Genomic DNA, 26,361 nt, shown 5'->3' with positions numbered 1-26,361 from the left:
ACTAATATATACTAATACCAAAATAAAACTCCAATCCAGAAATATAATTAGGAAACAAAGCAGAGTATTTTGGAGTTCTAAATAAACACCCTCAGATGTCAAGAGTTCAAAAAAAATCTTTATTTAAAGCACAAACCATTACAAGATTTAAAGTTACATCCACAAAAGAGATAAATGCTGCAGATGGAATACTCTGATTGTAAAGTTTGAGAATTTAAAGGGGCACCCCAACATTTAAATAGATAAGATGCATTTAGTCAGGATATCACATGAACACAGTATTGTTATAGAGTTCTAAGAGAAGACTTCCTTTGGTCACATCAAGATATTTAAAAAATGTCTAGATATCCAAGCTACCTGTAATGCTACGATCTACCGCTTAATGACATCACACAACACTCTCAAAGTCTAACAACTGCACAGAAATAAAGGTAAACTCCACACTCAAACATAGCAAGTCTCAGAGTCTTATGAAGAATAATATAGTGGAAAAAACACTTGATTCATGCAGATATTGTAGAAATATTCAATGTACCATGACAAAAACATCCCAGCGGTTTCAGAATTAAAAAAAACAGAAATGTTTATAGAAGCCCCATAGCTGCCAGTGTCTACTGAGCAGAGTTTTTCTGTTTGTTAATTTTGTAATTTAATTTTCGCCTTCTTATGTCAGTTTTGTAAACAATGTTATTTCCTGTTTTCAGATTTTTCTTTCTTATTTTTGTGTTTGTCTTTTCTACAGTTTATGTATACACTACTGTTTAAAAGTTTGGGTTCAGTTCTTTTTATTATTATAATTTTAAATGAATACTTTTATTCAGCAAAGATGCATTAATTTGATCAAATGTGACAGTAAAACTGTTACAAAACTGTATAGTTCAAATAAATGCTGTTCTTTTAGTCTTTTTATTTATTAAAATGTGTTTTGCAGCACACCTTTATTCAGCACTGATGTTAATAATAACAAATATTTATTGAGAAACGAATCAGACGACCGGAGTAATGATGCTGAAAAATATCACATGTATATATTAAATTCGATAATATATTAATTTAATTTTATTAATTAATTTATTAATTTTTAAGTTATTTTAAATCATAATATTTCAACACTTTTCAGTTTTTACTGTATGATCAAATAAATGCATCCCTGGTGAGACTTGGTGAGAAATTTCTATACAGTGGATCATCCTGCTCTCCAGATATCTGCATGGGCCATTCAAAAACTTGCACTGGCCGACCAAAACCTAGTAAAATTAGCATAATGAATATACCCAAATGAATAAGAAAACCAACCAGCAATCACCTTTTACATTACTGACAATGCTCAACTTTTATTCCTACCAAGGTATATGATACTTGCAAATCATTTCTCTCCATACATTTACATGCTTACCGTAGTGTTGACAGGAGGCTACTAAAGTTTGTGGTGCATCATATGACTCAAAAATATAAAAATAACTATCAGTAGTATAATAAATTAAACGCCATTCTAGTTCTTACTTCATACGGCATTATTCAAATCCAAAGCATGGAAACTAAAAAGTCAGCTCCACCATCACCAATAGAATCCACTGGAAGGAGGGCAGCATGCAGGCAGAGAGAGGGAGGGAATGAGATTTGGACGGGAACACGGGGAGGCCTCTAAATCTTCTTCCTGTTCATTCCTGTCAGAAAGAAAGAGTTCTTTATGGATGGGAGGAATTCTTATACACTGGTCAATTGATAACTATCTTATCTAATTCTGGGACTTATTCTACACGTTAGCGTTTATTATAGCTCGAGAATGCTTGTCAGATTTCATGATTTGTTTTGTATAGTAGTATGAATGATAAAATGTTGCTGGCAAACTTTCTTTGTAGTAAACCTTGAATTGCAGCCCAGTCTGTCCTCATTCTGATGCAAATATGTGGAAACTCAGTGGATACAGACGCGCTGGCTTCATTCCCAGAAAGTACGCCCAGCATTGAGACTTTGAAAAATCGGTTCATCCATTCGGGAATTTGTCAACTCGACACGTTTTCTAAAGACGTTCTGGCACTGCCGGTGTCAATGGAAACATTCACTGGGCTGTAGAGGAGTACTGCTGAAACTTACAGCACATATTAACGTTTAAAACTAGTGCAAGATCACAGCACCTCTGCTTTCAGTGGGCTTTGTTGTGCTTATGCCAAGACAATTCTTCCTTCAAGCAGCAATGTGATTAAATATGCATTCCGCTATATTGCATCAGTTTGTTTTTTCATTGTTTATTGTGTATAAAATAATGAGGTCACTCAGCAAAATTTAGTTTGTGGCGAGTTCAGTGACATCATAAGTAGGGCTCAGAATGACAGCTTCGTTCAATTATGCTCAAGTAGAATTTAGCATGGGCCCTCTACGCCAGGAAGCCATCTATTATTAACTACTGAACAGTGTACTTCAGTGTTCTGTTCCCAGAAAAACACATGCTTAAGATAAATGCTTTGGACAAGGTGTGAAATGATGGAAATCATGTGAAACTTCTAGTGCACCTACAGTTTCTTCATACCATTTGGTTTCTTTTGCAAGAAATATACATGTACTGTACCACTGAGAACTGAAAACTGTAGCCCAAGGTCAATGATTTTTACACACTACAGTATACATATCTAGAGGTCAATATGATTTTAAAGTTTTTTTGTTTTGTTTTGGATTACAGTACCTTTAGGACTTTCATATAAATGCCCTGCTTTTCTTAAAACTTTTATTTCAAAGCATCATAAAGCCATTTCTACCCTGCACCTAGAGAAATGTGTCCCTTTCCAAATAATGTAAAGTCTTACAGTCTAGATGACTCGCGTGCTGACCCCCGTACTCTCGATGATGACAGTCCTGTCCTCTTTAATGGGTGGTGTGTACTGGTACTCGTCACTCAGCAGACCCAGAATAGGGTACTGGTTCATGTATCTGCTCATGATAGGAAAAAGTTTAAAATGGGGATTAGGACTGAATTGCAGTTTAGTTTCCACGTGGTTCTTATATGCAATATACACACACCTCTTGGTAACGACAGTCCTCGTTGTACTGCTAGAGTTGGAGTCGGTCTTCTGCTGTTTGAGTCGTCTGATTTCCTGAAAATGCGAGGTCAAAGGTCAGAATTAAGTACACCAATAGGAAAGAAGAGAGGCATCTTTTCAGATTGTACAATGAATTCACATTCCTGAAAAGTAATGAGGCTGAGATAATCCAGAGGCTGAAAAAAGCAAAAGAATGTGGACTATGACGCCAATTGCCGCTCCTTATGATGAGAACTGCGTCCTCATTCGCCGACTTATTCAGAAACAGACTTCATAATGTTTTACTTAAACATGTCAGTATGGTCTGATTAAACAATATTAATAAATATCTGTTTTTACAACTACAACAAAAAAGAATGTATATAACAAATTACTAAATTAATCTTTAAACCTCAGTTAAATCTAGGGTTATTTACCAATTAAGCTGCACAAAACTTTAAAGCCTGGTTTAAAAAAAAAAAAGTTATTTCCTCATTCCTAGGCTTAACAGTAAACCTTTATTAACTGTAATCCTATTGCTACATAATTTAAAATTCAGGGTTAAATCAGGGATTAAATTAAAAAATAAAATATAATAATTAAATGTTACATGGCATGACAGAAATTAAAGGTTCAAAAAAGGCCACGACTCAACACATTGAGCTTTAAGTTTTCCCAGCAGGCGTTCAAGCTTTCAAATTTGGGTTACTGTAGACGGCCATAACTCAAGGAAACATTGGGCAAATGTCACGCAGCTACATCACATGGCAGAACTGATTGTTTGCATCTCATGTCTGTATAATAGTGTTGACGTACCTCTTCCTGGTGTTTGATGAGACTTTCACGCTGCTCTAGTTTGGACAGAAGCTCAGAGATACGCATCTCCAAACCGCTGTCGGAGGTCTGTATAATGGTGCGCTCGGTCTGGATCTTTACAAGTTGACTCTAGAAAAGAATAAATAAGAATATGCATTATGTATTGAATGTAATATAGAATTTAATTTTATACTGTATGTTTATACACTACCATTCACACCATTTGGTTTCAGTTTGATTTTTTATTTTTATTTTAAGAAATTAATAGTTTTATTCAAAAAGGATGCATTAAATTGATAAGTGACAGTGAAGACTTTTAAAATTTCACAAACAATTTCTATTCTTTTTTAAATGCTGTTTCTAAGCTTTCAATTGATCAAAGTATCCTAAAATCCTGACATAATGTTTCAAGGTTTTTCACAATAATATTAAGCAGCACAACAGTTATTAACATTGATAATAATAAGAAATGTTTCTTGAGCACCAAATCAGCATATTTGTGTTTTCATATTTGTGACCTTGGACCACAAAACCAGTCATAAGTAGCACAAGAATATTTGTAGCAAAAGCCGAAAAATACATTGTATGGGTCAAAATTATTGATTTTTCTTTTAATGCGAAAAATCATTAGGATATTAAATAAAGATCATGTTCCCTGAAGATATTTTGTACATTTCCTACCATAAATATATCAAAACGTAAGTTTTGATTAGTAATATGCATTGCTTAGAACTTCATTTGGATGATTTTGAGGGCAATTTTCTCAATATTGTTTTTTTTTTGCACCCTCAGATTCCAAATTTTCAAATAGTTGATATTGTCCAATCCTAATAAACCATACATCTATAGAAAGCTTGTTTATTCAGCTTGCTTTCATGTGATGTATAAATCTCAATTAAAAAAAAAAAATACCCTTATGACTGGTTTTGTGGTCCAAGGTCAGATTTCTTAAGGATCAGGTGACATTGAAGACTGGAGTAAAGACTGCTGAAAATTCAGATTTGCCAGGAGTAAAACAGATTTCAAAATACATTCAAATAGAAAATGGTACTTTTAAATTGTAATAATATTTAACATTATTACAGTTTTTATTGTGATGTTAATCAATGGAGTCTTGTTGATCATAAGAAACTTCCTTCAAAAACATTCCAAAAATCTTTCCAACCCCAAAGATTTGAACGGTAGTGAATTTAACACTAAACAGTTTGACAACCATACACAGCCTACAATTTGGAAACTATATTTGAGTCAGTTTACATTTGAGTCGTAATAATATTGGTCTTGATGCCATTTTATAAAAGTCATAAACAACTTGAGGCTGTGCATTATACCAATTTTACCATGGTTAAGTGGGTTTTAGCTAAAAGTGACAAAAGGTGTTTGTTTGTTTTTTCTCATTATTTACCCGCAGGTTATTGAGTTCTCTGTCCTTCTCCTCTCGTAGATCTTTCAGCATCTGTTCATACTCTCTGGACAGCTCCTGTGTTTTGATTTGGACAGTTGAACTACTGCACTGTCCTGCCAGCTGTGGGAGACATACCCATAAATCCACACAAAACATTAAAAGGAACAAAGGAAGACAAAATTAAGAACTTGGAATTTACACAAGATACAAGACTTCTAATTATCCCTGTATTTGACAACAATAAATTATAACATCACAAAGTTGTATCTGAGCTGTGAGTTTATATTGTGAATTGACTGTGCTGAGTTTAAATGTCCATGAACCATCAGCGTTTCCTTGAGTGCACACTTCACCGCACACAAACATGCAGTGTGACCAGTGCAGTCAGCTTTATGAACGATTGACTCAGACATGTCAGTTCTTTTAATGAAAGGTTTAGTGAAACAGGCCAACAGAGCGGTGATGGATGTGACTTAATGAACCATCAATTTAATTCATATCTGTCTGGAAATGAACCGAGAGCTGTCATGTGTATAACATGTTGTTGTTTTTTTGTTTTTTTTATAATTGTTCATGTAACAACACATAGGCTTAATTATATTTACATGTTCACAACAAGTTTCTGTAATAAGTAGTATTTAAATAATAAAAAGTAAAAAAAAAAAAATTTATTATGCAGCAAATGTTTTTTTAAATGTAAATATTTGTATTCGCACAAGTGATTCATTTTGGTCACTTACTGAACACATGCAATCCAAAATTTGCAATGCAAAAAACGGAGTTTATTATGCCTACCTTCTTCCTGAGCAGCTCATTCTCCTGCTCCAAGGCTCTTTTGCTGCCCTCCAATTCTTTAATGTGGAAGTCTTTGCTGGGGTCTTTGCTCTGCATGGTCAGTAGCTGACTTTCTAGAATACGCTGAGCATTATTACTTTCCTTCACAGAAGCCTGAGAGATATCATATAATGTCATGATTATATGAGTGTTATTGATTGTTGGATTTTTTGCAGAAACGATGAAGGGTGATGAAGGGAAGTTTTGTGGTGGCGCCCCCTACCTGCAGCTGTCTGTTGTGCTCACGAACGGTCTCCAGTAGTCTGTCGTATTGCAGAGCCTGATCTGCCTTGAAGCTCAGATCTCTCTCCAGCTCCTCCTTCTCGCTCTCCAGACGCTGCACAATAAAACACACACAATAAATCCACATGCAACCAACCATGTAACTCTGCATGATTAATGTAATAAAAATAGGCCTTTGGGTTTTCAAAAGGGAGAAACGCTTTCAATACTTTAAGTGGAAGGCAGCACAGACACTGATGTAGTTGCTGTAGTCTTCAGTAGCTGTTGGTCACACCATGTTGGCTTACTGAATGAAAAGATGTTCATGTATCTGCAGTGACCCAATTATGTTTTTTATTTAACTGAGCAGAGGCTTCAGTCAAACAGGAAATTAAAGCTTTGGAAGAATTACCCCTTGCTTTACCAACAAACCAGGTTTGATTTTTGGGATATACTTGTGACATTCCACAATAATCTGAATTTGAACTTGCAAAAACAACATGCATATTATTATAGTTGACATATATGAAGTCTTGTAATTTCCCATGTATAAAAAAAAAACATTCTGTATAAATACTTTGATAAAAATATTTTTATTTGCAACAAAATGAAGATGATGTAATATTAAAGGGCTGTTGCATCATAGCCTTGAATCGGTTTCTACATGCATCACACCTTAAAAAAAGAGAAGGTCAGCTGAAAGCTGGGTTGTACAACAAACACACGCCCACGGGGCAGAACCTAATATTTCATCACCATACAGTGGAAAATGAGGACTGTTTCTACAGGACAGGAAACTGTTGGTTGTCTTAGTGGTAGAATGATTGTACTCACCCTCAGATCATCCTGCATATGCACTAGCTCCTCTCGCAGACTGCTGAATGTGGCCATCAACAGACGCATGGTCTTATCAGCCGTCATACGAGTCTACATGAGCGAAAGAAGAGAAAGTTTTTAAGCTCTTTACTGAACTTGGGTCATTCAAAAAAAAAAACATTAAACAAATGACAGCAATTAATCTAATCTAACTAACTCAAAGTTTAATGTGGTACACATCTAAAATGTTAAACAACTTTTAAAAAACTATCTGTGGGTGTCTATTTTTATTGTACTCCTATGTGAAATAAACAGAACAACTGTGAGACTGCGTTGTGCCTGGAGAAATGGGTTCCTGGGACAGGCTCATAAATGAATGATCTACTGCTGTCAGGAGAGGCGTCTGAGGGTGGGGTGTACTGAGAGGTGGGTGAGGCTGACATACATAATGTGTCTATAAGCTCTCACCTGCAGCAGGTAGCGAATTTGCTGCTTAGTCAGTTCGGACACTCCTTCAGGAATGACACTCTCTATTTCTTCTTTTTCCACCTACACACACACACACACACACAGAGAGAGAGAGAGATATGTGTTCATCAACTTCAGTGTTTGAAGTTTAACAACTTATAAAAAAATAATATAATAGGTAAGAAATGTTTATGCACTGCATACTACTTAATATGCTTTTCTGTTCAAGAATTACATTTAAAATGATTCTTCTTTCTTTATTATGGTATCGGGACAACTTGATGAGTTTACTTTATGCCCCAACAAAAATATGAAATGTAAAAACATTTTCACTATATAACAGGTGCATTCAAGTTTCTGTGTCCATGAACAACATTTTCCTTTTTTTTTTAGCAAATGTCAAAAATGCAAAAGTGATATTAATGTCATTGATTTAATTTCTTCGCTAATGATAACATTAAGGTTTAGAATTAACCAACTGGAACTTGAAATCCTTTATGCAACATTGAAAACGTTCAACCAAATCCACAGGAACTGAACAATTTGCCACTCCCTACCTTGTAGTCAATGGTGGGGTCCAGAAGGTGTTTCCTGCAGAGACAAAGAACAATGATTGAGTCAAAAAAAAAAAGAAAAAAAAAAAAAAAAGAGGGCCTTAAAGCAGAGGCGTCCAGATGTGTTGCTGTTCTCACAATCATTTCCAACATGTAAAGTACAGAACCTCTTAACTCGCCATTAATCACTGGATTAAGCATTGCAATTTTGGAGGTGTTGAGGTTTCAGGTTTTTGAACACTCTAATAAGTAATTTGTGAAGGTGACTGCAGATTAAGTAAACAGATGAGATTTCCTTTTAGATAATGGTCTGTAATTGGTTTTCTCAATTCCTCAAGTCTTCAATGATTTAGATTGATGGGGATAATGGCTGGTAAGGGTTATCTGCATGCAAATCTTCAACTTCAAACTTTTCCAAAAAACATACAGAGAAATTTTATTGATGCAATTTTATAAATTAGCTTGTGATGTATTATGAAGGATGTTCTAGATCATTAAATATAAATAAATAGCAGCACCTCACCTTCCACGAATCTTGGCCACATGCTCGGAGATGCAGGTGTGAATATCAGAGTTCTTGCGGTAAACCTCGGCAAGAAGCTCGCCAAAGAAGCGGTTGTCCATCTTGGCGATCGGTTCCACATCGATAACCTCGGTCTTAATCTCAGAATGACCATTCTTTATTTCTTTCAGATCCACGACTTCCTCTCGAACGCTTGATGTCTCCACCAGCTCCGACTGGAAAAAGGAATAACAGATGGACAGGATATTTTGAGTGGGATTGCTAAACTTTCATTTAGCTACAAAATATGCTATTTTGTAAATTGATCAACTAATCAACTAAACAAACAAATCAGCTACAGGATCAACACTGCTCTTCCTTGTAACATGCAAAATGTGATTCTTACATAACAGTTAGTAGGTCAAAATGGAGGAAACTTCACAAGAAGGCAACAACCTCTGTCTATGTATACTTAGAAATGAGGGTTCACTTTTTCCAAGTATGTGTTAAATTCTTTACACTGGATTGTAATTGAGAGTCATCAGCCAGTCCACACCTCAAAGAATAGTGAGTGAAACACCACACCCCTTTCTGTCAATTCAGATCACTCCTGAGTGACTTCTTTAACAATACTCTTAACAGCAGCAAAGAAAACTACATGCCGAGAACTGAGTGGACTATACATACTTAAGGCATCCTGGGGAGCGGCAAAAAAAAAAAGGCACATGCAGCTACTGAAGATGTTAATGGGTGGGTCTTTATGCAAATTCTACATTTTGTACATTGTCATCCACTAGAAAGCATTAGTAGCGGTGGAAATGCACAATATGATCGGCCAATATATGCATATTTTAAATTATCTGCATTGCTGATTTTTCAAAGTTTTTCATAGTTTTTCCACTGTACACAATGTTCAAAAGCAGTCTTAAAGAACATAATGATGTTGCAGTGTATAATGTAGTCTACATGATTATACTGTATGTATGCAGATAAAGTTGGACATAATTTAAATATCCAACCCAACTTATATAAAGAGTTACATAACATTCTGCAATGAAAAAAAATTCTATGTCATGTAAAAAATTCCAAGAAATTCCATAATTTCAATTGCTAAATATCGTTTTTTTTCTTTAAAAGGCAGGGTAAGTGATTTGGTTCAAAAACTTTTTTTTGTTGTTGTTATGCTGGTTCAAAGTCTCTTCATATCCCGATAGTAACTGCTGAGTTTACAGTCAGTAAATGTATTTGTGTATTGTCTGTGGAAAGTGTAAGACCATAAACTGTTTACCCAATCATATTCCTCGGTCCGAGGGCTGTAATAGGCTGTCCTATTTGACTGTCAACAGATATATTTGCATACCTTTTCGCGCAGACACGATACATCATCAGCGCATTCCATTACACTACTGTAGACCGAGCGAGAATGGAAGCCGCTATTATTGTAATATTATGCTCTTTATAATGTTTTCTCACCATGAGGTAACCAGCATTCCATTCAGCCCTCCACCTATGCCATCTCTCATCGTGTCACTGGTTAGCCTCTGGTCTGCCTATGCGCGTTCATGTGTTTTGGAGTAGACGTGGCTTTGGAGAGTGATTTGCATGGAGGGTGGTATCTTATGCTTTCAAAGCTAGTTTGCTATTGCCTACTCTACCTTTAAGATTAGATAATATGTAAAGCTGTGAAAGCTACTTTTTAAAGGGGTCCTATTATGCTCTTTTACAAAGTCTTGATTTTGTTTTGGGGGTGTACTAGAACAGACTCTCATACATCTCATCATCTCATAGGTTGTTCGAAAAACACATTGTTTTTCACATATTTTACATTACAATACCTCTCTCCCCAGTCTGGCATGAACGGCTTGAATAGTTCCTGTATCAAATGAAGGCCTTTTGAATTGGACTTTTTTTTGGATCTTTTTTATCTTTAAACAGCAACATTACAGACTAACTAAAGTTGAAAATGTGAAAAAGCATAATAGCACCCCTTTAAAAATTATTACTGGCCAAATGTTCTATTTAGGTGCATGAATAGTGCTTTCATCCCTAGTTAATAGGGTTTCAAAATGATTGATGTTTTGGATTTTAAAAGCATTAGCAGTGTTTAAATAGTATTTAAAAATGATTTATGGCACAACATTGAATGCAAGGTATAAAGCAACAGTTCTGTCATTCCTCCAGTAACATCCAGAACTTGAGGTGTGTCGGAGTGGTCGGGCTGGATTCCACTCATCCGTGAGAAAGAATCATTGAAGGTTCACTCAGGGTCTAGTTTCATACAGAATTAAAATTGAACTGACACTACACAAGATCTTATGTTTAAATATTTAAATAGCGCTGACATACTTGTAAATCATTTACCCATGTGACATTATCTATTTTAAATAAAACTGTTAGAAGTTACTGGCTGAATCTCACCAAAAATGCCCAGGTCATATTTCACCCTAAAATCAAAATGTAAAACATTTAATAATAAATCAAAGGCAATAAAGGTTGTTGTTGTTTTTTTGTTTTTTTTTTGTTTCAGGTACTGATACATTTTTAGATTTGGGCCTTTTTGCATTTCTGCTGTTTCAGACTAGAGGAAATAAAACATCTAAAATAAGCTTTTTGATCTGGAAAATAGTGCATATTTAATTAAATTGTGCCTCATTTGCATATGTAAACATAACATTTCAGAAAACCTTTAATAAAGACCACCACTGCAATGACTGGAAATTTCTATTTTTCCTATTATTCCCGGTAGTGATTTTTATTAGAATCCCATTTAAATCCCAACGTATTTCTCAAAAAATAAACAATCACTGCATTTTTATTTAATTATTGTACTATTTTTTCACATCAGCTGCATTTTAGCACGTTTGTGATTGTGCTTTTCTTGATGGAATTACATAACCTGTTTATGCCTTCGTGTTGCTAGTGGCATGCTCTACCAGACCAGCATCTGTAGCATGTACCCTAAATGTTCTCTCACAGTAAAAAAAGTGCAAGTTTAAGAGTACTGCAGAAGCACTATGGAAAAGAGAAAACTTGTCCAGGTGTTTGCAGGCGTTACCATCTGTTTTTGACAGCAGGTGTGTCAGTCCTTGAGATCATTCCTCTCATTCTGTGACAGAAAGACCAACAGTGACGGTGGTGTGTGTTAGTGTGGTCTCACTAATTAGACCGCCATGCCAAAACCAGTTTGAAGCTGTAACAACGAGCCGAGCTTGTTAACAGTTGCGCATATTACTAAACTTGTGATTTTTACAGGATTAGCTGTGCATGAGTGAATGTAGAGTTGTGTAAATTAAAGATTGCTTTTGGGTGTGTTCTTACAAGATTAGAAAGATAAGAAATAATCAATGATTGAAATGTACTTTGGACATTTGGACTTTTAGTATCTGACAAGTCGCAGCAGGTTCTGCACACAGCAAGCAGAGGCACATAACAGAGTTTAGTGCTTCTATTTTCACTCAATCACTAGAGGAAGTATCACCAAAACTAACTTTTCAACAAATTCCCACTTAATGCAAAGTAAGAGCATGCATTAAAAATTATACATGAGTTATAGCAAGAGTCAGTCCACTGAAGATTTCTTGGAGTAATTCCAGATCACCTAAACTTTCTCTTATATGCAAATTTCATTCGGGTGTAATGAACCACAGTTCCCACAGCAGCACTGAATAACTCTGCAAGGAATGCACAGGAAGTGCTTCAATTACATTGCAATTTGTGATTCTAAAATAAAAAAAAACTTTGTTAATAAAGATCCGAAAAATACTTTGTACTTTAAATCAGGGTTGTCCTTTGATTAATCTTTTTCATCAAACTTCTATATGTAAATTCCAGGGCTGAGTCCAAGTCCATTCACACAAGCCTGTTTGTTATCAAAAGCTGTGAAAAAAGGGGTTCTGGAAATCTTACTTTTAGTTGAGCTGGCAAAAGTGTTTAAATTTTTACCCAGAAATTAGGAACTGCAGGCTTAAGTGTCCCTAATCTTTGATATAAAGCAGAACAAACAGTTATACCTTATCAAACTTTTGATTAGCATGTTTCCATGAATTATGAGAAGACTAAATAAACACAATCACTGCTGCTAAATCTGTGCCCGTATTTCCCTCTCTGACTTTGGCTTTTCACAATACCTTACTGTCTGCAAAAATGGGTCAACGTGTGAGTCAAAAGCCTCTGTGTTCCAGTGTAAGAACAGCAGGTATTTGCTCTGGTCTACAGTGAAAGGCAGGAGGAGCTCAGTTTTCAAATTGTGTGAGAGGTATACATTTAACATTTGAAGGAACAGTGTTTTTTTGTTGTTGTTGTTTTTAACCATTATACAACATAAAAAAGATAAATATAATTTCAAACTATTCATTAGGAAGTCGTGGCCTAATGGTTAGAGAGTCGGACTCCCAATCGAAAGGTTGTGAGTTCGAGTCCCGGGCCGGCAGGAATTGTGGGTGGGGGGAGTGCATGTACAGTTCTCTCTCCACCTTCAATACCACGACTTAGGTGCCCTTGAGCAAGGCATCGAACCCCCAACTGCTCCCCGGGCGCCGCAGCATAAATGGCTGCCCACTGCTCTGGGTGTGTGCTCACAGTGTGTGTGTGTGTGTTCACTGCTCTGTGTGCGTGCACTTCGGATGGGTTAAATGCAGAGCACAAATTCTGAGTATGGGTCACCATACTTGGCTGAATGTCACTTCACTTTCACTTTCACTTTTTTTTCACTTTCATTAGGTAATGATTGTTCTAAATGAAAGTAAACCAAATCACTTTACAAAGAACCTGCTTAACTGTTGTTGAACATTTTTGAGGTAATTTAGCAATCATGGTTCCTTCAGTTTAATTTTGAAAGACAATTTATTTAAGGTCTTACCTGAGAATTTCACATTTTTGAAATTGAAAATATGAATGATATTTTTGCATACTGCAATTTCTCTCCACCATTACACTGAAGCTTAACATGGTTTTGCATTCATTCACTGTTTTGCATTAGTCAAGCCAAAATCATGTGCTGTCAAGCAGTCAAATCATGGGGAAAGTTTTAATCAAGTTCTGAATCATCCAAGTCCGACTAATAATGTATTAAATCATGATTACAAGCCTTTCGAAATGTGTTTTATTAAAGAAAATTTTTTTATAAGGCAAAACTAATTTTTTAAATAATTAAAAAACTGAAACTTATGTAAAACAATTACTTTGAGAAAAGAAAAAAAAACTGTGGTAGAGAATAAATCTGTAAAACAATACAATTTAAATTACAATAATACCACTACTGTGATAACATTATTTGTTTGACAATTTAGTGGATTCAGTAGCACTTTTGTCAGCTAAATGCAAATCTTTTATCACATACAATTTTTTTTTTCCTGCACACATTTAACGTTCTGTCAAATGTCATCTAAAAATCTACTCTCATCCGCTCAAATCCTGATTTCTGAGAGACTAGTTTGAAATATTCAAATGTACATAAATACCCAGATTATTAATTTAACAAGTAAGAAGACTGAGTATTTTTTTATTATCAGCAATGATGATAACAGAAATGAAAAAAAAAAACAGAGATGACAATCTGAATAATAGTAGTAGTATTTAAGTAGTACTATAATGCATAATAATAATAATAAAGATGGTGATGGACATTTGTTTTGTTCATGGTACGATTACTAATATATAAATAATAATATTTAAAGAAGGGTGTTGTACATTAAAATCAGCATGCGGTGCATTAAAAACATGTGTGATAAATGTTGGGTGCAGATTTTTGTTGCAGTGCAGCTTGTATTTCGATCAGCAGACACAGTCCTACTCCACTGATGTGAGCCGCGTTTCCTTCATATGGTCCCTACTCACTGGCCGGGCTCTGGAATGGGCTACCGCACTCTGGTATGGAGGTCAGCTCTCTTTCCCCTCTTATGAGGAGTTTTTAACCCAATTTAGAGAGGTATTTGAACATTCAGCGGGAGGAAAGGATCCAGGAGAACTACTGCTCACGTTATGCCAGGGTAATTCTACCGCAGCGGACTACACACTCTCTTTTCGGACCCTTGCAGCTCAAGCTGGATGGGAGGAGGAACCTCTAAAGCTCCTGTATCGCAAAGGACTCAACCCGGACCTCCAGGGAGAGCTGGCGTGCCGCGATAATGGTAAATTCTTGAATCAAATTATGGAGCTCGCCATCCTCCTCGACAACTTGATTCGCTCCCGACGCACACCTCTCAGGTCCAGTTTCTTCGAGTGTGCTTCCTCCAGCACGGAGTCGGAGCCCATGCAGATTGGTTACACACGCCTCCCTACGGCGGAGCGGGAGAGGAGATGCCGTAATCATCTCTGCATGTATTGCGGAGAGGCGGGACATCTGAGGGCTACCTGTCTGGTTAATCCAGCGCTCAAGAATTCCACTGCGGTGAGTCCTAATCACTCTTCTAAATTATTCTCTGTGGAGAGTTCTTTGAAATTTAACGGACAAACTTTAAACGTAAAAGCCTTGATTGATTCTGGAGATGCTGGAAATTTTATCGACCTTGCATTTGCCAAAACTCATCATGTTTCTCTCCTCCCATGTGGGTCTGGTGTGAATACCACGATCTAGCTCTGGCTTTCAGTGAAACCAAAGCTTCTCATCTTCCGGCTCACCTTGCTGGCGACTGTGCCCGAGCTTTTGCCTGGGGCTGTATGGGGCTGTACCTCCACGCGGAAGAGTTTACCCGCTGTCACAACCTGAAACAGAAGGCATTTGGGTGTATATTGACGAGCAGCTGGCAAAAAGGTTTTATTACTACCTCTACATCTCTGGCTTCCGCCGGATTCTTTTTCGTTAAGAAGAAGGATGGGGGTCTTCGGCCGTGCATCGACTATCGTGGTCTTAATGAAGTGACCGTGAAATACCGCTATCCCCTCCCGTTAGTCCCAGCAGCTCTGGAGATGCTCCGTACTGCCCGCTACTTTAACTGGACTTAAGGAATGCATACAACCTGATTCGCATACGGAGTGGTAACGAGTGGAAAACTGCATTCTCTACTACATCCGGGCACTACGAATATCGGGTAATGCCTTTCGGCCTGTCAAACAGTCCTTCCATTTTTCAAGCTTTTGTAAATAAAATTTTCCGGGACATGTTACATCAAAGTTATTGTCTACATTGATGACATTGATCCTTTCTGATTCCCTTGAGGAGCATGTCCAAGATGTTCGTGCGGTCCTCAAGTGCCTGATTGATAACCAGCTCTATGCCAAGCTCTCCAAGTGTGAGTTTCGCCAGACACGTATCTCCTTTGGGCTATATTATCAGTGCAGACGAAGTTTTGATGGATGACAGCAAGGTCAAAGCCGTGGTGAATTGGCCCCAACCTTCCTCTGTTAAGGAGCTGCAGTGCTTTTTGGGCTTTGCCAACTTTTACTGCAGGCTCATCCGCAACTTCAGTGTAATTGCATCTCCCCTCACTTCTCTGCTTCGAGGAGGGGGTAAATATTTTAAGTGGACAACGGATTGTGCTGCGGCCTTTACTCAGCTCGAGGAGAGATTCACTTCTGTTCCTATTCTCCATCACCCAGATCCTGAGAGGGAGTTTATCATTGAAGTGGATGCATCTAACACAGGAGTGGGGGCTGTCCTGTCTCAGCGGTATGGTAACCCTGCGAAAATGTTCCCGTGTGCTTTCTACTCTTGCAAGATCAACTCTGCAGAACGCAATTATGACGTGGGTGATCGGGAGCTCACTGATCACCGGAATCTGGAGTACATCAGGTCAGCTAAGCGCCTGAATGCTCGCCAAGCTCGCTGGTCTCTGTTCTTTTCAAGATTTGATTTTAAGATCACCTACAGGCCAGGCTCTCAGAACGGCAAAGCTGACGCCCTGTCCCGACAGTTTGACGGTCCCTGTGAAGAATCTAAGACTGAACCCATTGTTCCCACTAGACTAATCGTAGCCCCAGTCCAATGGGACATCATCTCTGAGATCACCGCGTCCCTAAATAATCATCCCGCTCCACCAGAATGTCGCGTTGACTGGCTCTTTGTTCCATCCGGACTCCGCTACCGTGTGCTTAAGTAGGTTCACTGCACCCCTAGCGCGGGTCATCCTGGCATCACGGCCACCATACAGTTGGTTTCCAATCGCTTTTGGTGGGCTTCACTCCAGTCTGATGTCATCAAGTTTATTCATAAGGCCTAAAAAAAAAAAAAGTTTGGTTCCGGTTGGTTGTCAGTTGAGGTCATTGGTCGGTAGGGATTTATATTTTTTTTTATTTATTTATTTTTTTCTCCAGTGGCAGTTTTACACACACACACACACACGCGCGCTGATTTTGAATGTGTGTACCGGTACTTTTACGACAGTGATTCTGTATTCCCGTTTAAAGTCTGTTGTTGCCATAGACACGCAAAATGCACACACACACACAAAAAGCCTTCGCGGGAGTTTGACAGGCGATCTCATAGTAGATTAACATGGAGGATTTGAACTTGAAAAACGGAGTGTAGTGTACATACATCTTCATGATCTAACTTACAGCGATCTGTTCGACACATTCAAGAGCCACAAAACGGTATTTATTGTTTACATTTCTTTAAAAAATGACCACATTTGAAAGGTGAAATAACCAAATGAGACTTTGTTTCATATTAAAAGTAAGCTGGTAATGTTAATGTCCTGTCTGTCAGCATGTTGTCAGTGCCCTCTCTGTTCCGCGATATATTGTTGACTCCCCCCCCCCCCCTCCCCGTGTTTCTCTTAATGTTACGATTTCCAAACCTTAAGTTATAGCTCACTTTAGGAATTGACAGTTAAAGGGTTTTGATGCAATACTTAATGGTTTTTAACGGATTACTTAAGTGTAAAACAGCATTTAAAGGAAACTGTAATTTAATTAACGATGTGTGAAAGACCGTTCTTCCCCAGTCTCATAAAATAAATTTGGGTCGCACATAAATTGACAGGGTTGGTCGGAAACCGGAACCAAACAAATTTTTTTTTAGGCCTAAATGCCCCGTTTGTAACACTGTGAAATCCTCCCATCTTAAACCCGCTGGACTATAACAACCTCTGCCAGTACCACAGCGTCCCTGGTCACACATCGCAGTGGACTTTGTTACGGATCTGCCTCCACCCCAGGGGTTCACTACTATCCTCTCTGTGGTGGACCGCTTCTCTAAATCCTGCCATTTTATACGCCTGACCGGCCTGCCCACGGCCTTACTGACAGCTGAGGCTCTTCTCAACCAAGTGTTCCGCCTCTTTGGTCTGCCCGAAGACATTGTCACTGACCGCGGTCCCCAGTTTACCTCCCGTGTCTGGAGAGAGTTGTGTTCCAAACACAATATCAATGTCAGTGTAACTTCTGGTTATCACCCCCAGGCTAATGGGCAGGTTGAACATCTAAACCAGGATTTGATTCGATTTCTAAGAACTTACTGCCACCAGAATCAGCAGGACTGGAGTCGCTTTCTGGCCTGGGTGGAGTATGCCCAGAATTCCCTGTTAAAGCCTGCCACTGGCCTAACGCCTTTTCAATGTGTTTTAGGTTTTTAGCCTCCCCTCTTCCCGACCTCCCAGCAGTAGATGCATGGCTCCGGCGCAGCGAGGCCACGTGGGATGCTGCTCATGTTCACTTGCAGCGCGCCATTCGCCGTTACCAACATCAAGTTGATCGGAGGAGGCGGGGGGGTCCTTGGTACCGACCCAGCCAGTGGGTGTGGCTCTCTGCACGAGATCTCCGTCTCAAGCTCCCGAGCAGGAAACTATCTCCTTGTTTCGTCAGGCCATTTAAAATTCTTCGTCAGATAACACCGGTTTCTTTTCGTTTGGTACTCCCTGCTCATTACAAAGTCTCAGGGCAGACCACTGCCCTCAGGGCAGACCAATGTCTTCAGGCAGACCACCTTTCATGTGTCCCTTTTCAGACCCGCTGTCGCCCCCAAGAGAGAGAGGAGCCGGGAGGAGGTCGCTCCTGTGCAGACTCCCCCCATTGAGGTGGACAGCGCGGAGGCTTTCCGGGTGCGAGAGGTCCTGGACTTCAGACGTCACGGTGGTATGTTGCAATACCTTATCGACTGGGAGGGGTACGGTCCCGAGGAGCGCTCCTTGTTCAGGTGTCAGGATATCCTGGACCCCACATTAACTGCTGCTTTTCACCGAGACCACCCAGATCGACCTGCTCCAAGACCCCGTGGTAGACCCCGCCGTCGGCCAGGCCAGGGGGGCGGGGGGGGCTCTGTCAAGGAACGCTCAACAATGCCTCCTCCTGGTTTCACCAGATCCCTCTCTCCTGCGTATTAGGACTGCTTTTCCCTTTATCCTCCTCTGCTTATTATCTCCTGATTGGTCTCCTTATCATTGCATTATTATCACCTGTGTACCCTTAGCTCTCCTTTATCTGGACTGCTCTGCTCATGGTTCTTTTGTGAAGTCTTGATTAGCCCATACTCTGTCTCTAGTTTATCTCTCCAGTTAGCTCTTGTGATTTTGACTTGGACTCTGATCTTGTTTTTTAACCTAAGCTGCCAGCCCCTTACCCAGGCCTGTTTAACTTACAATTCTTGGATTGGCCTTACCTGTGTGCTGCTTTGAGTTATTTCTACTGGCCTTGCCAAGTATCCCTGTGTTATATGACTATCTCTGCTGGCTTACCTGTGTTAATAAAATACTGCAGATGGATCCGACCGCTCAGCCTCTTCGTCACAATCATCTTATTACTGCTCAACGTTTCTATGATTTTAATAATAATAATAACAATAATAATAATAATAATAATAATGAAAACACTCATAGTATTTCTAAAACCTTGTATAAATATGTATAATAATATGTGAATAAAAAAATAATTAGGATGAGTCTGTTAGATTTGTAAGAGTTGAATGAGGTCTGATCTGGAGTGAAGTATAGTTGTAAGGAGGTGAAAAATGTTCTAAGGAGATGTAGTCTGTGAGCAAATTTTTCCAATGCATTATGTGAATAGTGTTCCGGGATTTCCAGTTCAAGAAGATAGTTTTCTTGGCGAGGGATAAAGCTAGAGTATTCTAAGCAGGGAGTATTCTTTTGTTTGTTATTTCCTGACTGAGAGTTGATAGATCACTCAGTAGACAGAGTAAGGGGGATAATGGGATGCGGCAGCCCAGGAGGCGGGATAGGGATTCAGTGATGTCTTTCCAAAAGTGTTTAATGGGTGGGCAGTGCCATGTGGCATGGATATATGTTCCCAGACAATTTTGTGAGCAGTGCAAGCAAGTTTCTGATGTGAATCCCATTTTAGACAGCCTTTCCCCAGTGTAGTGTGTTCTATGAAGAGCCTTATACTGTATGAGCTGAAGGTTGGCATTTTAGTCATGGAATAATTATTTAAACAAATTTAATTTCAGAAGTCAGTATCAGGAGCAATAGAAAGGTCTTCTTCCCATTTGATTGTTGGTAAAGTTATGGCTTTTATTTGAATTGGTTATAATTTTGTATATTTTGGAAAGGATTTTTTTCGGGAGGATATATTAACTCAATCTGCTACTGCGGAAGGAAGGTGAAGATTAACGATTCTTGTGTTGACTTTAGATTAAACAGCTCCCGATAAGTTGCTCCCGATACCGTACTCCTGGACTAAGTAGGAAAACCAGGTTGTTAGACTGAAAAATGTGATTAATAAAATGCGTGATGCCCTTTTCTGCCCATTTATGTAAATTTAGTGTTTTTAGTTGTTGCTTGTGAAGTAAGGGATGTTCCAAAGCGGGGTGAGGTTAGATGGAGCCTGATTGGAGTTTGTGATTTGGTGATATTTCCACCAGGCTTTCAGAGCCGAAGCTATTGTCAAGGCTTTGAAACATGGGTGGTGTTTGTCTGATAAGTGCAATTTTTCGCAGAGTGATTGTTCTATATCTAGCCATATGATGTCTGACTGAATGGGATGAGTCCATTTATATATGTATTGAAGTTGGTTTGCTAGTAAAAATGTGGTGCTTCTAAGCCTCCTAAAGATTTGGGTTTTTGTAAAAAGCTTAATTTTATCCGTGGTGGTTTACTTTTCCAATAGAATAGGGTGATGATGGAGTCTAAAGATTTGAACCAAGTGAGAGAAGGTTGGGTTGGGATCATTGAGAATAAGTAGTTTATTTTTGGGAGTACTGTCATTTTGATTATACAGTAGCTATTCTGTCCTGGATGGAAAGTGGAAAATTGAGCCAGAGGTGAAGGTTGTCTTATAATGTTTTCAGTAAAGGAATGAAGTTGAGTCCAGTCAAGACTGAGTAATTTAAACATTCAACACCACTGAACCAAAGTCTGACTTCAGCAATTATAATAACTTCTTTATAATATCACATCTGCCAATATCGCTTCAATTCTTGCACAGTATTTCAACATAATGGAACCTTACATAATATTATGCATCACACATTCTTCTCATGAAAGACTCATTAACTCAAGACCAATTTTGTATTCGTCACTGCATGTGTCAGACCAATGACATCATTAGAAACTTCTGACCAGCCTTCAATTCTATCTCACATTACAAACCTAAAATTTAAGACAACCCAAGTATGTCTGAGTGCAAGATGCCTAATTACAATAAAATCCTCCTATGTATACGAAACTTGAAGCTGAAGATACGCTCCCAACTCCTGTTCCAGCATGTCTGCCGGCACAACCCTATGACAGCCCTCATTAAATCATTGTGTGTAATGCTTTTCAAGCTGCTGTATGAAGGGCTGGTGACTCCACCTTAAATGGCACACACTAGGCCTTAACATCCATTTGTTAAACCCACAGAATGAGTTTTCAACACCTATACAGACCATCTTATATATAAAGCTGCGAGAAACCAGACAACTTACAAAATGAATGCAACCATGTTTTGCCTTCTGCAGCTGCGTTTTATGTTTGAAAGACCTGCAAATTTGTACAGTGAAAAGACTTTCACCAATAAAGGAAATGTCTAAATGTCAGAGACTGACCTTATGGCACAATAAAAAATATTATGGTTTTAGATTTTCAGCTTAAATTGTTAGTTATCAGCGATTTATTTTTTTTATTAAAAATATTTTTTAGAGTGTGATATCCTGTTTCCCATTTTCCAAAACGAATTTCATACCTAGATACACACTACACACAAAGAATTATATTTTGACACATTTTGCAGCTTAAATGGAAATTATGCACAAAAATATGTTCTGTTCACAAGTAATATTTAACTTAATTCACATCTTAATTGTCTTTTTTTTTAAATAAACAAGTACACTAACTTTGAGAAGAAATTGTTTGATAGTGTGAATAATATTTTGCCATATAAACTAAAGCAAGGTGTTTGTTTGCTAGTAGACATATAAGCTCTTCCAACATACAACTGTCATCTTCTTATCACCTGCAGGCTGATTGACAGCAACAGTTGCGTTAAAGGGCAACTCCCTCTGACACTTTCCTTGCAATATTATGAATATTGTCAGGTCCAATCTAAATGGGCGTTAACATGCTGTCTCCTCTGGGAATTACAGAGTCCATTCTTTCTGTCAGACACACCCTAAACCCTGCAGGTACTGTGCTTTGGCTCAAACACAAATTGTTTTCATATAAGCATATGTGCGTGCAACTACACACACACTAAAGCCTGGGCAAAATTAAAGCTTGTTCTCCTGGCTCAGATCATAAGTCAGAGGCATGTACAAACCCAGAAGAAAGTGTGTGTAATACAGTACCTTGTGTATTTCATCTAAAGGCATGAAAGTCAATTCAAGAGTAACTTTAGGTGTGTGTGTTTGTGTGCTAACCGTATTCATGCATACAAACAGTTTAGTGTACATGTTACTGATTATATGTGCCTCTATGCATAAACGGTAAATGTTATTTCATTACCTCAGATGGTTCAGGGCTTTTGACTGGACTGGATAACTGGCTGAAGACAGAAGTTTGTCCATTTATGTTCTGAATACAGAAGAAGAAAACATTAATAAATAAGGACTTCTTAAATGCATTTTCTTGTCCTAAGACGCAAGACTTACACACATGTAAACACTCATGCTTGTCATACTTTTGACTCTAGTAAATAAACAGAAACTTTGTTGACTTCAAAAATTTATATAAAAATAATAATAATTTAAGATGTACTGTACACAATTATTGCACAGAAAAAGACACAAAAACGTTATATGGACATACATTGAACAATAGCACGGTGTAGTATCAAATGGGTAAACTGCCAGAGCAGAACCTGATATTAAATATTAATGTTCTTGTGGCTCAAGTGGTAGAGCAGTGTGTTAGCAGCGCGAGGTTGTGGGTTCGATTCCCATTATTATTCGATTTGATTATTATTGTTTCCCAGGGAACACATGTTAGGTAAAAAATGTTAGCCTGAATGCACTGTAAGTCGTTTTGGATAAACGCGTCTGCTGAATGCATCAATTTATATTTAATTTATATTTAATTTAAATAGCATATCAAAGCCTTTCTCAACAAAATTTAAACAGTTAAACAATACACATAATAAAAGGCATCATACATAAAAAAACATTTTAATAATAATTTGTATAAAAACTTATATTTTAAATGTTCATGAACAGACATGCATTGACCTGCATTTATTTTGTAAATTGACCTAATTACATATTATGTAAGTCTTTATAAAGTGGATTTACATTTATACTTCAGATTACACGGGTTCATGATACTGTGTGCCTACATGAGTGGCTCTAATGACCTAAATTTGTGTATAAAATTAAGGGTCAGGCTTCTGCATGTAGGAAATGATGTCATCGTATTTTAAATCTGATATGTATCTTAAAGATGATATGTGTCAATCTGATGTGTATCACTGAAGGACGGTCAAATAATCAAAAGAATTTCAAACAAATGAATTGTCAAACAAATAAACTTTTTGGAAGCAGCCCACACTGGAAGAATGAACAGAACCCATCAGACTCATATATTATGAACATATTTAACAAAACCTAAAACAGCAGCTTAAAATTTTGTTGTTTTTGTGTGCTGCTTTTTTTAAATAAAACTTAATTCAAGTTAAAATATGTTTGGTAACTCTGATATTATACTTAATGATTGTTATTCATATCAGATAAGGTAAGTGGAAACAGTGGAAACTATTATAACTCACACTTTACCTTTTTACAACTCTTTTTAAGGTTAATTTGTTGGGGCTTCAATACACTATGACACCTTTCACTACAGTAGTCAAACAAATGCCAAAATTATAAATAAAGAAATAATGACCAAATGACAGCTCTAAAATATAAATAATTGCAACACTCTTACCAGAGTGATTCAGGGTAAGGCACCCCAAAAAAATATAAACATATAAAAAGATATGTTTCTCCCATCTATGCTAATATTTGTCTGTTTCTCTCTTATTCCGAGGTCACTGTAGCCACCAGATCCAGTCTGTATCCAGATCAGAGGGTCACTGGAGTCACCCGGATCCAGTACGATGGTGGAACAGCACCTAGAAAGGACCTCTACTGCCCTGAAAGACAGCTGAGACCAGGACAACAAGAGCCCCAGATACAGATCCCCTGTAAAGACCTTGTCTCAGATGACCACCGGGACAAGACCACAGGAAACAGATGATTCTTCTGCACAATCTGACTTTGCTGCAGCCTGGAATTGAACTACTGGTTTCGTCTGGTCAGAGGAGAACTGGCCCCCCAACTGAGCCTCATTTCTCCCAAGGTTTTTTTCTCCCTTCTGTCACCGATGGAGTTTCGGTTCCTTGCCGCTGTCGCCTCTGGCTTGCTTAGTTGGGGTCACTTCACCTACAGCGATATCGTTGACTTGATTGCAAATAAATGCACAGACACTATTTAACTGAACAGAGATGACATCACTGAATTCAATGATGAACTGTCTTTAACTATCATTTTGCATTATTGACACACTGTTTTCCTAATGAATGTTGTTCAGTTGCTTTGACGCAATGTATTTTGTTTAAAGCGCTATATAAATAAAGGTGACTTGACTTGACTATTATCTTGCTGTGTTGTTAATTTCAAACATAAAAGTTACTTAGTGTAGCTTTAATTTAGCTTACCATCTTCTATGACACAAGCATTAAATTAAATGTAAATTCTACAAGACTAATTATAAAATCACATGCATTTTTCTTTTTTTTTCTTTTTTGTATAGCTGTGGCCCATATAAACTAATTGATCTGTACCTAGTGAGCAGCACAATGTCCAGATTTCATAAAAATTTTTACGGTAGTCTATTTATGTCTATGTCTGATCTGAGGGGGCGCTAAAGAAACCTTAAACTTTTGAACCACATTACATCACACTACTGCTGACATTTAACTTGAATACAATACAGCTGTACTGACACGACAGCATCTGATCAGCAGCATCTTTTCTTTTTTCTTTTACCAATTTTGGAAATATTTTCTATGGTGGAACCCTGCCAACAGTTATATTGTGAAATACAATATATTAATCAAATAAATTATATTTTTGTGATATGCAACATTTGGATACAAATGTAACACAAAGGAAAGGGAAGCAATAAGATTGAACACTCACGATTTGTCTGTAGGTGTCGGTTTCGTCGACGCTGCTGACGCTAACGGGCTGGACGTTCTGGAAGTACACCGGTTGCACGACTCGCGGTGCCTGACTCAGGTAAAGGTATGACTCCGCGGGCCGCTGCTGCACAGGCACCAGGTAACGTGCGCCGCCGTACATCACGTTCCCCTCCACTTGGCTGCTAATGTACTGGACCGGCTGCAGCTGAGGTCCGGCGAGGTTTACCGTTCGGTAACTCGTCGACCCTTCGCTTATCCCGACAGGAGTGGATGTCAAGATAGTCTGCGTGCTCGGTTCCGCGACGGTCATTGTCTTCAGTGTCGTTACGCTTCGGGAGTATGGTAGAGTCATTTCTGCGGTTGAGAAAATTAAAGAAATACCATTGATATAAAAATGTGCTGGGTGAAGTTAGCGAAGCCCTCCTGCGCGCCGCCGCCCTACTCCTGAAACCGCTCCAGTGAAGTTGTATAAATGAGAAGAGGCGTGTTTTCCTAAGCACTCCTACCTCAGCTCAAATATCCAAGTATCTGAAAATATACCAAAGGTAGTAGGCGAAGTACAGGTGCATATCAATAAATTAGAATGTCGTGGAAAAGTTCATTTCAGGAATTCAACTCAAATTGTGAAACTCGTGTAATAATGCACACAGACTTTGGTTCTTTTAATTGTGATGATTTTGGCTCACATTTAACAAAAACCAACCAATTCACCATCTCAACAAATTAGAGTAGGCTACTTCATAAAACCAATAAAATATTTTTGGGTGAATTTCTGACTTTCTGGAAAGTAATGTTTATTTACTGTACATGTACTCAATATTTGGACTCCTTCTGCTTTAATTACGGCCTCAATTCGGCGTGGCATGGAGATAATCAGTTTGTGGCACTGCTGAGGTGGTATGGAAGGTTTCTTTGACAGTGGCCTTCAGCTCATCTGCATTTTTTGGTCTCTTGTTTCTCATTTTCCTCTTGACAATCCTCTATGGGGTTTAGGTCTGGTGAGTTTGCTGGCCAGTTAAGGACACCAACACCATGGTCATTTTACCGAGTTGTGGTGCTTTTGACAGTGTGGGCAAGTGCCAAATCCTGATGGAAAATGAAATCAGCATCTTCAAAAAGCTGGTCAGCAGAAGGAAGCATGAAGTGCCCTAAAATTTATGGTAAACGGGTGCAGTGACTTTGGTTTTCAAAAAACACAATGGACCAACATCAGCAGATGACACTGCACCCCAAATCATCACAGAC

The 26,361-nt window shown here is 38.2% G+C and overlaps 1 protein-coding gene across 1 annotated transcript; it reads right to left on the bottom strand.

Moving 5' to 3' along the window:
* Positions 1 to 1,132: 1,132 nt before the first annotated feature.
* On the bottom strand, positions 1,133 to 25,553 carry pof1b (POF1B actin binding protein). Its single transcript, XM_059526720.1, has 13 exons — positions 25,115 to 25,553; positions 22,446 to 22,514; positions 8,656 to 8,870; positions 8,136 to 8,169; positions 7,579 to 7,659; positions 7,129 to 7,221; positions 6,296 to 6,409; positions 6,034 to 6,186; positions 5,239 to 5,358; positions 3,834 to 3,962; positions 3,019 to 3,092; positions 2,805 to 2,928; positions 1,133 to 1,667 (listed from the first exon to the last, which is right to left on the bottom strand). The coding sequence occupies exons 1-12, from the start codon at positions 25,466 to 25,468 to the stop codon at positions 2,808 to 2,810; spliced, it is 1,557 nt and encodes a 518-aa protein (XP_059382703.1). The 5' UTR covers positions 25,469 to 25,553; the 3' UTR covers positions 1,133 to 1,667; positions 2,805 to 2,807.
* Positions 25,554 to 26,361: the final 808 nt, after the last annotated feature.

Source organism: Carassius carassius, chromosome 36, assembly GCF_963082965.1.
Source record: "Carassius carassius chromosome 36, fCarCar2.1, whole genome shotgun sequence".
In the NCBI taxonomy this organism is placed as follows: Eukaryota; Metazoa; Chordata; class Actinopteri; order Cypriniformes; family Cyprinidae; genus Carassius; species Carassius carassius.
This window is presented reverse-complemented; position numbering and strand designations above follow the sequence as displayed.